Below are 12830 nucleotides of genomic sequence, written 5' to 3'. Positions count from 1 at the left end.
TTCAAACCATAGTACATACTAAACTAATAATAATGGTTAGTTACCTCTGCGGAGGGGCCTAGGATGCGAGTTAAGGGTCACAGATCATTTGTACCTCATCTGCAAAGTTTAAATATTTTGCAATTATTCGCGTGTTGTGTAAGCAAAAATTTAAACATAATTTTTAAGAGAGAACTGCCCAGACCAGCTCCCGGGTTTCGCCGTAGATCCTCTGGGGCGTATTTCTGATCGAATCAATTTCTTCTCCCGGAGACACCCAATCAGGGTCGTGTGGATTATTTGTGGGTTAACCGGGGTTTCCCGTTAACCATCCAACTCAGAATATAACAGAGTTTTAAAAAAATTTTTTTGCTGTAATACCTATTTGGAACAAACCTGGGTCTAAAGATCGGAGCAAGTACTTATTTTCGAATCCACGACTTTTGAAAATAATTCTACAGGAATCAGATAGAACACATATTAAGCAAAAAAAAAAAAAACCCTCAGCAAAAATGCCTTTCAATTTCCAGAGTAAATTCTAGTAAAAGCATTAAGTAACTCTCTAGAAAAACCAGCTCGCAGTTAGGTAGCGTGGCCGAGCGGTCTAAGGCGCTGGATTAAGGCTCCAGTCTCTTCGGGGGCGTGGGTTCGAATCCCACCGCTGCCAAGGTTGTTTGTTTTTTCTCTCCGCTGCACACACCGCCGTCCACGTTTTGCGCGAGCCATCAGCGCCCCCTGCTGCAGGGCGGGGCTCATGGCCGGCATGAATGGCGCGGCGGAGGGGCGGAGCTGCGTGCCCCGGGGCGGGGCATTGTGGGTAAAAGGAAGCGCTGGGGCCGGCCTGCTCCCCCCACGTGTCCGCCGGAGTTTCTCCACCAGCAACATGGCCGCCGCCTGAGAGGATAGCCGGGCCGCCGCCGCCTCTGCAGCCCGCGGGTACCTGGGCCGTTGCCGCCGTCCGCGCGGCCCCGCGGAGAGGTGAGTCCCGACTTGGCAGCGCCCTGTCTGGGGCTTGAGCCGGACAGCACTCAATATGTGGGCCTGGGCTAGATTCCCGAGTAGGCCAAGGAGGCCCGCGCCGCGCTGTGCAGAGGGACTGGGGGCCTCTTGGGACGCGGGCGGGGAGGACGGGCAGCCGGCTCTAGGTCGACCAGGCCGACCCCGGACTCCGACCTCCCTGACCCTATGCTTGGGTGTTGGAGAGGCTGCGGCGGATGCTGCCGGCGGTGACTCAGGGTCCAGCCGATCTGCCCCACCCGGGCCGGGGCGGCCTCCTATGGAAGGAACACCTGTCTGTGGCGTCGGGTGTGGTGGCTGCTCGCGGCAGGAACTTCGTGGTGGGCGTGAGAAGGGGGCCTGACCACCCGCGAGGGAGCAGAAACCCATTGGACAGCGTGGCTTGGGGTCGGCGGCCCGCCCGAATGGGTAGGGACGGCACCTGCGCCTGCCGGAGCGCCCCTCTTTGCAGCTGAACCGCATTAGCCTCTGCCGGGTGAGGCCTGGGATTCCTCATTCATTTATTCAGGCAACCATTTAGTGTTTACTGAGCCAACTCTGTGCTCAGGACACGGCCCTGACCGTTCGATCCGAGGAGGTGTCAGTAAACAAACAAGGTCATTCGTTTGGGTTACCTTTAGAATTCCTTGAGCTTGAGGACGGAAAGAAGAGATCGTATCGATCGCCACAGTTTACTCATCTGTGAAATGGGAATAATACAAATTCCTACCTCATAGGGTTGTGGTGACGGCTCAGTAGAAACCGGGTGACGCTCCTGCTTGCAGCGCTTGACTTGTTGCTTAGTGTCATTACCCTCTTATACTGGAAGAAAACATGTTGTCAAGTAATAACAAACCTTCCCATAGGTTGGGTATATCACCGTCCTTACTCCTCCCTCCCCCAGCCGTTTGGAGGTCGGTATTTAGTTTCCCTACTTTAGGGATGAAAATAGGGAGGGACACCAAGCGTCGGCAACTCAGGTGGGCCACAGATGTGAAGCAGCAGTGGTGGGATTTGAACCTGCACAGTTTCGGTCCCAAGTCCAGGTTCTTACCCACTTAACCATACTGCCTTTTATTGAAGAGCTGTGCAGTGTAGTGGTTAAGAATAAGGATCTTTGACATCAGCGAGACCCAAGTTACTGTCCTGATTCCATCTTGGACAAGTTATGTATCTCTGAACCTGTCTCCTTATTTCTAAATTGAAGATGATAAATCTCTCCTGATAGTGCCAATGAGAAGATTAAATATAAAGTATTCTTTGTACTATATTGAGTGTCAACTTCGTGCCAGGCACTGTTCTAGGTATTGAGAGAACAGCGGCGGATTTTTTTTTTTTTTTTTTTTTTTTTTTTTAAGTAATGATCTCCATAACAGCTTTAATGAAATAAAGTATAATTATCTCTGCATTTCGTAGTTGAGGAAACTGAAGCGCTGAGAAGCCTTCATGGAGCTTACATTCTACTGCAGAAGGCAGACAACACCTGAGCAAATAGACCAAGTAGTTCCGGATTAAGATGAGAACCACTAAGGAAAGCAAACAGAGAGATGTGGTGTAGTGCCTATGAGGAGGTTGGAGAAGGCTCTTAAAATAGAGGAGTCAGGGAACCTATCCTCAGCCGCAGGCGGTGATGATGATATTTAATAAAAAGGAGCAACCTTGGAAAGCCCTCTGGGGAATAGATGATGTGCAGAGGACCGTGGGGTGGACTGGGGCTTGGCTCCTTGGAAGCCCAGCAACTGACTACCAACCAGGCCAAGAAGATGGTGAGCGGAAGACCGAGACGAGATCATGCGGGGCCTTAGAGTGGCTTATGGAAAGGAGTTTGGGTTTTATTTATGTGACAGTGGTGGTTGACAGGTTTTAAGCAGGGAAATAATATGAGATATATATAAATTTTTTTGTTTTGTTTTTGAGACAGAGTCTTGCTCTGTCACCAAGCGCCAGGCTAGAGTGCAGTGGCGCAATATTGGCTCACTGCAACCTCTGCCTCCTGGGTTCAAGCAATTCTCCTGCCTCAGCCTCATATATATATATATATATATATATATATATATATAGAGAGAGAGAGAGAGAGAGAGAGAGAGAGAGTGTGTGTGTGTGTGTTTAAGACAAAGTCTTGCTCTCTGTTGCACAGGCTGGAGTGCAGTGGCAAGATCTTGGCTCACTGCAGCCTCTGCCTGCTGGTTCAAGTAATTCTCCTGCCTCAGCCTCCCGAGTAGCTGGGATTACAGGTGTGAGCCACCTCACCTGGCTAGTTTTTTGTATTTTTAGTAGAGACGGGGTTTCACCTTACTGGTCAGGTTGGTCTCAAACTCCCGACCGCAGGAGATCTGCCTGCCTCGGACTCCCAAAGTGCTGGGATTACAGTCATAAGCCACTGCACCTGGCTCTATTTTTTTTTTTTCCCAATAGAGGTAGGGTCTTGTGGTCATAGCTTACTGCAGACTCCTGGGTTCAAGCAAGCCTGCTGACTCAGCGTCCCAAGTAGTTGGGACTACAGGCCATGGGTGTGTGTGTGTGTGTGTGTGTGTGTGTGTGTGTGTGTTTGGGACTACAGGCCATGGGGGTGTGTGTGTGTGTGTGTGTTTGGGACTACAGGCCATGGGGGTGTGTGTGTGTGGTTGGGACTACAGGCCATGGTGTGTGTGTGTTAGTGTTAGTGTTAGAGATCAGGGTCTCACTGTGTTGCTCAGGCTGGTCTTGAACTGCTGGTCTCAAGCGGTCCTTCCACCTAAGCCTTCTAAAGTGTTGGGATTACCAGTATGAGCCACCACGCCAGCCTGATTAACTTCTTTACAAGGACTCTGGCTGTTGCTGGGAGACGGAGGTAGGAATTAGGAGCCATAGGGAGCCTCAGATGAGTGCTTGTCACATTGCAGGTTGAGATTTATTAGTGGGAAATAAAACCAATTTAGGGGACTTGAAGCTAGCATTTTTTTGTTTTGAATGAAGTGGAAAACATCACTGCCTGACATATAGTAGGGACAGTTATGGTTATGTGAAAACTTGTTTCAGTTACACAGTTGTATATATGTTCTGGGTCATTTATATAAGATGAAATTCTTTTTCTCTTTTTCTTTTTCTTTTTTCTTTTTTTTTTTTTTTTTTGTGATGGAGTCTTGCTCTGTCACCCATGCTGGAGTGCAGTGGCAGGATCTCAGCTTACTGCAAACTCCACCTCCCAAGTTCAAGCGATTCTCCTGCCTCATCTTCCTGAGTAGCTGGGATTACCACCACGCCCAGCTAATTTTTTATTTTTAGTAGAGTTGGGGTTTCATCATGTTGGTCATGCTGGTCTTGAACTCCTGACCTCGACATCTGCCCACCTCAGCCTCCCAAAGTTCTAGGATTCCAGGCTTGAGCCACCGTGCCTGGCTAAGATGAATTTCTTACTGTGGTAGGTCTTAGACTGAAAACTTTGAAAGCCACTGAGTTGGATCACCTCAGCCTGGAGGATGAAGGGAGGTGACACTCTGCATCAACTCAGATGTACTATCCCAAGGGAGGAGCTCCAGCTTTCTAGCAGACAGGGCACCTCATCCTTCCTGATCCCTGGCAGGACAGAGGCTAACAGGGCGTAACAGTCGCCAAGAAAGAACTCTTGGGTCTTGGGAACCTCTTAGGCTACACCATCTTAGTGCTTATGATTGTCCCCTTGCCCACCTGGCACTCGGGCCTCTCAGTTGTCCACTGCCCAGCTGCAGAGAAGGCAGGAGCTTGACATGTCTGGCACTTGGCAGCCGATGCAGATGGGTAGGGCCTCGGGCTCTCCCTCCATACTGCCCTCTGTCTGCACAGCAGCAGGCACCTGAAAGCGACAAGATGGAACTTTTGATTTTCATTCCATCCTCCTTCTCTGGGACTGTTTGGATAGCCTGTTTCTCCTAAGTTTCTTTTTCTACCCACTCCAGATCTTCCTCTGCCCAAAATCCTTCTGTAGCCTCTTCTTAAATAGCATTCCCATGGTTCATTTATTTAGACAACCAACATGTATTGAGTGCCTACTGTGTGCTAGGCACTTGGGGTACCACAAGGGACAAAATAGACCAAAATCTCTGCCTTCACATAGCTTACAGCTTACTGGCAATAAGAGTGGGCACAAGTGCAGAGCTGTAAACTGTCACACGGTGATAAGACATCTGCTATGGAGAAAACCGGAGCAGAGAAAGGAGTTGAGGGGTGGGGGAGGCAGTTTGCAATTTGAATTGGAGAGGGAAGGTCTTAGCCGTAAGGTGACATTTGAGCAAAAACCTGAAAGAGGTGAATGAAGGAGGGGCCATGAGGTTATTATGGGATAGAGCAGCTATAAAGGCCAGAGGTAGGTTTGGAGAGGAGGGTAGGATCGTGGGAGATGAGGTCTGTCAGGTCAAGGGGCAGGAGATTGTTTAGGGCTTACATGGGATGATAAAGACTTTGGCTTTTGTGAGGCACAGTAGCTCACACCTGTAATCCCAGCACTTTGGGAGGCCAAGGCCAGTGAATCACTTGAGGCCAGAAGTTCAAGACCAGCATGGCCAATATGGCAAAGCTCCGTCTCTACCTTAAATACAAAATTAGCTGGGCGGGGTGGTGCATGCCTATAATCCCAGCTACTTTGGAGGCTGAGGCATGAGAATCACTTGAACCTAGGAAGTGGAGATTGCAGTGAGTCAAAATCAGGCCACTGCACTCCAGCCTGGGCGACAGAGCATGACGTGTCTTAAATAAATACATACATACATATTAGTTCAAGTGTTAAGTAGATCAGACAGAAATCATGCTGGTCTTGGCTGGGCATGGTGGCTCACACCTGTAATCCCAGCACCTGGGGAAACCAAGGTGGGTGGATTACCTGAGGTCAGGAATTCAAGACTAGCCTGACCAACATGGCAAAATCTCGTCTCTACTAAAAATACAAAAATTACCCAGGTGAGGTAGTGCACGTTGGTAATCCTAGCTACTTGGGAGGCTGAGGCAGGAGAATCCCTTGAACTCGGGAAGCAGACGTTGCAGTGAGCTGTGTAGTGCCACTGTACTCCAGCCTGGGCGACAGCAACACTCCATCTCAAAAAAAAAAAAAAATCTCAACCGAGAGCAGAGGTTTGGGAACTGCTGAAGCCTGTGGGTGCCTGAGTACCATCCTACCTATGACTACCCCTCTTTTTAATTTATTTATTTATTTATTTATTTATTTATTTTATTTTATTTTTGAGACGGAGTTTCACTCTTGTTACCCAGGCTGGAGTGCAATGGCGCGATCTCGGCTCACTGCAACCTCCGCCTCTTGGGTTCAGGCAATTCTGCCTCAGCCTCCTGAGTAGCTGGGATTACAGGTACACGCCACCATGCCCAGCTAATTTTTTGTATTTTTAGTAGAGACGGGGTTTCACCATGTTGACCGGGATGGTCTCGATCTCTTGACCTTGTGATCCACCCGCCTCGGCCTCCCAAAGTGCTGAGATTACAGGCTTGAGCCACCGCACCGGCCTATTTATTTATTTTTTGAAACGGAGTTTCGCTCTTGTTACCCAGGCTGGAGTGCAACGGCACGGTCTTGGCTCACCACAACCTCTGCCTCCTGGGTTCAGGCAATTCTCCTGCCTCAGCCTCCTGAGTAGCTGGGATTACAGGCATGCGCCACCATGCCCAGCTAATTTTTTGTATTTTTAGTAGAGACGGGGTTTCACCATGTTGACCAGGATGGTCTCGATCTCTTGACCTCGTGATCCACCCGCCTCGGCCTCCCAAAGTGCTAGGATTATAGGCTTGAGCCACCGCGTCTGGCTTGACTACCCCTCTTCTCTTTGGGTATGTGAAGGAGCAGACCAGCTGAAATACTCAACCTGCCCCCTGGAGACCTGCAGCCTTCCCTCTTGCAGGCACTTTCTGTCACCTGGAATTCCTCCTCCCCACTGCTGTCATGCTTGTCCAAAGCCCTATCTCCTTCCAGGCGCACCCCATGTGCCTCCTTCCCAGCAGGAAAGCCCTGCCTGCCTCTGAACTCCCCTATCTGCACCTGTCACCTGAGGTCAGACAGCCTGGATTTGAAGTCCAGTTCATCGTCCTGCTTGCTGTGTGACTTTGGGTAAAAATGTGCAGAGTGGGCCGGGCGCGGTGGCTCAAGCCTGTAATCCCAGCACTTTGGGAGGCCGAGGCGGGTGGATCACGAGGTCGAGAGATCGAGACCATCCTGGTCAACATGGTGAAACCCCGTCTCTACTAAAAATACAAAAAATTAGCTGGGTATGGTGGCACGTGCCTGTAATCCCAGCTACTCAGGAGGCTGAGGCAGGAGAATTGCCTGAACCCAGGAGGTGGAGGTTGCAGTGAGCCGAGATCACGCCATTGCACTCCAGCCTGGGTAACAAGAGCGAAACTCCGTCTCAAAAAAAAAAAAAAAAAAAAATGTGCAGAGTGTATCTTGAGTTCCAGTTCATTCATTATACAACAGTGACAATCACCACACCTCACAGGGTCATTGTGTTGAATACAGGAGAGAAGAGTGTGTGAAGAGGTCATTTTTAGACCAAAAACACAGATGTGTCGGCCGGGCGCGGTGGCTCAAGCCTGTAATCCCAGCACTTTGGGAGGCCGAGGCGGGTGGATCACGAGGTCAAGAGATCGAGACCATCCTGGTCAACATGGTGAAACCCTGTCTCTACTAAAAATACAAAAAATTAGCTGAGCATGGTGGCATGTGCCTGTAATCCCAGCTACTCAGGAGGCTGAGGTAGGAGAATTGCCTGAACCCAGGAGGCGGAGGTTGCGGTGAGCCGAGATCGCGCCATTGCACTCCAGCCTGGGTAACAAGAGTGAAACTCTGTCTCAAAAAAAAAAAAAACCAAAAAAACACAGATGTGTCATCTCAGATTTCAGTTAAAGTCAGCTTGAAAATCAAACATCAGAGACAGCTTTGGACTGTCTGTCTTCCCGTTTGACGTCTGGCTCCTCTTTAAAGCTTCCCCAGGGCCCTCAGTTCTCCAGTGTTTTAATCATGGCTGGGACCAGCCAGCCTCCATCCTTCTGTCTGGCAGTGAATTCTCTGTGCGTAGAGAAGAAACCCTTAAAGCCAGTCATTTGCAGCCAGGCGCAGTGGCTCATGCCTGTAATCCCAGCTCTTTGGGAGGCCAAGGTGGGCGGATCACGAGGTCAGGAGATTGAGACTGTCCTGGCCAACATGGTGAAACCCATCTCTACTAAAAACACAAAAGTCGGCCGGGCGTGGTAGCTCACGCCTGTAATCCTAGCACTTTGGAGGCCAAGGCGGGCGGATCAACTGAGGTCTGGAGTTCAAGACCAACCTGACCAACATGGTGAAACCCTGTCTTAAAAAAAAAAATCAATAAAAATAAATAAAAATACAAAAAATCAGCTGGGTGTGGTGGCGCATGTCTGTAATCCCAGCTACTCGGGAGGCTGAGGCAGGAGAATTGCTCAAACCCGAGAAGTGGAGGCTGCAATAAGCTGAGATCGTGCCACTGCACTCCAGCCTGGTAACAGAGCAAGACTTGGTCTCAAAACAAAACGAAACAAAAAAACAAAAAAAACAGTCATTTTCTTTTCCCCACAGGTGCATCCCACACATACTGGCTCAGTCTGCCCGCTTATACCTGCTGCTTGGATTTTTCTTTTTTTCTTTATTTCTTCTGGCTGATAGGGTATAGGGTTGGCTGTCCACTGGTGACTTCATGATAGATGTAGAAAGGTCGGTTGGTTTGTTATGCGCTCTGCCTCCCAGTGCAGAATAGGCTCGGGGAAATGGTTGAATGACTGACTGATGGTCACAGTCTCTCGCCCTCCTTTGCAGATCGAGCTCAAGGACCGCACGGCTGGCTCTCCCCTAGTATGGCCAATGAAGAGGATGACCCAGTCATACAGGAGGTAACTGCTGCCCTCTGTCCCCTGCTGCCGGTGCTGCAGGCAGTGGAACTCGGTCCTTTCCATGCGTCCTCAGGCCAGTCTGGGACCTGTTGGTGTTCTGGGATCCCTAACCCTTGATGCTTCCTCTGCTGTCCCCTAGACCCCTGCATGACTGACCTCTCCCTGCCTTCGGGTCTCTGATCCAGCGTCACCTCATCAGAGAGGCCTTTCCTGACCGCCCTTCCACACAGGGTTCCCCTCCTGCACCGCTCTCTGCCCTTACCTTGGCTGTAACTCACACTTGGCCTAGCCCCTGTCATCGCCAAGATAATAGTTCATAGCTTTTCTTCCTGTCCTCTGCTGAGCCACACAGTCAAGTGCAGTGCGTGGCACTCAGGTACCTGGTGACTATTTGGTGAATAAGTGGATGGGCTCAGCAGTCCTTCCTTCCCAGGCTTATGCAGATTCAGTCATTCAGCAGCTGTTCATTGGACCGTGTGCTAGGGGCTGTGACACATCAGTGAGCAGGGCAGGGTACCCTTCCCCAGGAAGCTAATGAGCCATGGGCAAGACTGATGAGGAAGGAGTCTCCAGCCGCCCAGGTTGCAGGCAGTGGGAGGCAGATTCCGCCCCACTCCCCCCTCCTTTTTTTTTTTTTTTTTTTTTTTTTTTTTTTTGGAGAGACAATCTTGCTCTGCTGCCCAGTCTGGAGTTCAGTGGTGCCATCTCTGCTCACTGCAATCTCCACCTCCTGGATTCAAGAGATTCTTCTGCCTCCAACTCCCTAGCAGCTGGGATCACAGATGCCTGCCACCATGCCTAATTTTTTTTTTTTTTTTTTTTTTTTTTTGAGATGGAGTCTCACTCTGTAGCCTAGGCTGGAGTGCAGTGGCACGATCTTGGCTCACCGCAACCTCTGCCTCCCAGGTTCAAGTGATTCTTGTGCCTCAGCCTCTTGAGTAGCTGGGATTACAGGGGCCCGCCACCATGCCCGCCTAATTTTGGTATTTTTAGTAGAGACCGGGTTTCACCTTATTGGCCAGGCTGGTTTCGAACCCCTGACCTCAAGTGATCCGCCCACCTTGGGCTCCCAAAGTGCTGGGATTACAGGTGTGAGCCGCTGCACCTGGCCCAGGTTTCCCTTCTTAGACAAAGCTGTCTATAGCCAAACTTATCTTTCAGAATCCTTTTAACCTGGGACTTACACCTTTGGAAGGCAAAAGGCAAAAAGTACCTGGATCTGCCTTCAGCCTCATATGCAGAGGCTGACTTCCAGTGGGAAGGGCAGGGGCAAGGAGAAGCTTCCTAGAGCCTGGTCAAGGGACCCTAGGAGAAGGTCCAAGGGCAGATGAATAGAGGTGGTTCTTCCTTACTTGGGGGATGTTGCTAAGTTTTTAGATTTGAGTTATTTAAATGCATTTAGGCTGCATCTACACTGCAGTAGCCGGAGTTGCAATGGGGGTTGGTGATGGGATAGAGGAGTCCAAGCGACCCTGAGGACAGAGCAGCACCCTCTGCAGCCAGGGGGTCTGGAATGCTTCCTGGCCAAATCATGCCTCGGCCAAGTCCTTGGAGGAGTGAGCAGTCAAGGCTCAGGGGAGGCATGTGTGAAGGGCTCTGTAGGAGCAGGGAAAAGCATGTGCAAAGGCCCAGGGGCAGGAGACAATGTGGTTTATAGGGGAGGAGCTAGGAAGTGGAAAGGTAAACTGCTGCATGGCGGGGTGGGGGTGGTTAGTGCTGGGAAGAAAGGAATTGGAGCCATCAGTCACAAAGGGCTTTGGAGACCCCCTCAGATGGGGTGACAGGCCGATCCAGGATGGGCAGGTGGAGGGCCCAGCCAGGAGGCATAGGAATAGGTGAGCCCCTTGCCTGCCTGCCTCTCAGAAGAGCTTTTGACCAGGTTCTAGGATGGTTCCCAATCAATGCAGCCACGGGAAAGATGTGTGCTTGCTGGGGGATTGTGAACTTGGATGGGGTGCGCCAGGTGAACTCTTGTCCTGGTTCCCCTAGGAGCTTTGGGGAGGGATTCCTGCATATATCCAGTGTGCAGACTCGGATCCTCTTGTTTTTAGCATGAGCTGGGCTAATTCCTCCATCCCCACACTGCCTCCCTGAGCCACTATCCCTAACTGAAGCTGGAGGCGCGGGCACAGCCTGGGGAGTTCAGCACTGTGTTCAGTCTCCCGGTTAAGTCTTCTTCCCTTGTTCCCAGATCGACGTGTACTTGGCCAAGAGTCTGGCAGAAAAGCTGTATCTGTTTCAGGTAATTATGGGACTCGAAGGTAAAGAGGGGAAAAGCAGGTGTGGATGGGCGGTGTGGACTTGGGAACATGGACAGGAAACGATGGGAAACCTCAGCTAGGGTTCTCGGTGTGGAGAGTGTCATGGGGTCGTTCTCTTTGCTTTGGCGGGTGGGTTAATACTGGTCTCATTTCAAAGATGGGAAAACTGAAGGAACACAGGAGAGGCAGAAGCGGGCAGCAGTGAAGTCTGGGGCTCTGCGGTCAGACCGGATCAAGAGCCAACTCCATCATACCTTAGCTGTGAGCCCTTGGGCAAGTTTCTTAATCGTTCTGTGCCTCAGTTTCCTCATTGGCAAAAAGTGGTGATGGTAATAATGCCTGCCTCTTAGGGTCCTAAGGAGGACGGGTTGAGTCCACAGTGAAGTGTTTAGGATGCTGCCTGGCAGAGAGTTAGTGTCAGTGATGATCACTGTTGTTGTCCTGGAGGCTCCAAGGGCCAGCTCGAGGCAGCATCTGTGAGCCCTCAGTCCTGCCAGCTGCCAGCTGTGAGGGCCCCGGGTTGCTACCTCTGCCCTTGCCCTTGCTGCTGGGCCAGCAGCTTGTCATAGTGGCTAACATGTATTAAGCATTGAAACGTATGCAAACTGTTTAAAGCATTTACCTAAGTTACCTCTTTAATTCCACAATAACCCTATGGTGGTGATTATTATATTTCATAATATATTGACATAGAATTTGCACACCATACAATTTCCCTATTTAAGTGTATAATATAATGGATTTTAGTCTATTCATGGGGCTGTGCAACCAGTGCCACAGTCTTATTTTGGGACAGTTTTGTCCCCCTTTAAAGGAAGCCTGTGCCTATTAGCAGTCAGTCCCCATGTGCCCACATTCCCACCTCCAACACCAGGCAACCATTCCCCTTATTTTCTGTCTATGGATTTACCTGTTCTGGACTTTTCACATAGCTGGATAACGCAGTATGTGGCTTCCTGTGATTGGCTGCCCTCACTTTGCATGATGTTTTCAGGATTCATCCACATGGTAGCTGTAGACTGCATTGATATTCGATCTTTGATTGATGAATAATGTTCCATTTTGTGGGTAGACGACAGTTTGCTTATCCATTCGTCATTTGATGGGTATTTGGGTTATTTCTACTTTTTGGCTATTATAAATAATGCTTTGTGGACATTCGCATAGAAGTTTTTGTGTGAACATGAGTTCTCATTTCTCCCAGGGATATGCCTGGGAGTGGAATTGCTGGGTCTGCATTTTGCTTTTCGGGGTACTGCTGGGCTGCTCCGCCCCATGTTACATTCCCACAGGGTCAGTGTTCGTATCCCAAGATGAACATGAGAATGCGAGGCACAGGGAGGCCCTCACTGGCACAGAGGCCTGGGGCATGCCATGGCAGCAATGCTGCAAGCCTGCACTGGGAGGGCCTGGCCTACACTCCTTGGGGCTCACCCTTGGGGGCTGTGGGAATGGGGCCTGTCCTGTGTGCCTGCTGACCCTGCTTCCTTGACTGACTGCACAGGGATGGTGGAGGTTCCAGTGACCCCCATGTATCCAGAGTGCCAGGCACTGTGCTAGCATCAGCTCTGTTTGCCTCCTTCGTGCTCTCAGCGGCCCTGGGAGGTGAGAATGCTTAGCCTCAGGGAGGTGAGGTGCCTGCCCTAGTCCACAGTTCGCAAGGGGTACAGTGTGGACTGGAAGCCTGGCCTGCGATTCCAGAACCTGCACCGTTCAGCATTCCCACCCCAG

At 50.5% G+C, this 12830-nt stretch overlaps 1 protein-coding gene and 1 non-coding gene across 5 annotated transcripts in view; both read left to right on the top strand.

Annotated features, from left to right (window-relative positions):
* Positions 1-564: 564 nt before the first annotated feature.
* Positions 565-646, top strand: TRNAL-AAG (transfer RNA leucine (anticodon AAG)). The gene has a single exon. It is a non-coding gene; the product is annotated as a tRNA-Leu (tRNA).
* Positions 647-816: 170 nt separating this feature from the next.
* POLR3E (RNA polymerase III subunit E) overlaps positions 817-12830 on the top strand; it is a 36677-nt gene continuing 24663 nt past the window's right edge. For 2 of the 4 annotated variants that reach the window (XM_003930174.4, XM_010340770.2), the window contains exons 1-3: positions 817-957; positions 8765-8838; positions 11030-11080. In XM_003930174.4, the coding sequence (XP_003930223.1) occupies positions 8803-8838; positions 11030-11080 (87 nt within the window). In that variant the 5' untranslated portion in view covers positions 817-957; positions 8765-8802. The remainder of the gene's footprint in view (positions 958-8764; positions 8839-11029; positions 11081-12830) is intronic. The other 2 variants (XM_010340771.2, XM_074381947.1) reach the window with 1 other exon arrangement.

Source organism: Saimiri boliviensis, chromosome 12 (genome assembly GCF_048565385.1).
Source record: "Saimiri boliviensis isolate mSaiBol1 chromosome 12, mSaiBol1.pri, whole genome shotgun sequence".
Lineage (NCBI taxonomy): Eukaryota > Metazoa > Chordata > Mammalia > Primates > Cebidae > Saimiri > Saimiri boliviensis.
Note: the sequence above shows the minus strand (reverse complement) of the source record. Positions and strands in the feature narration are given on the sequence as shown.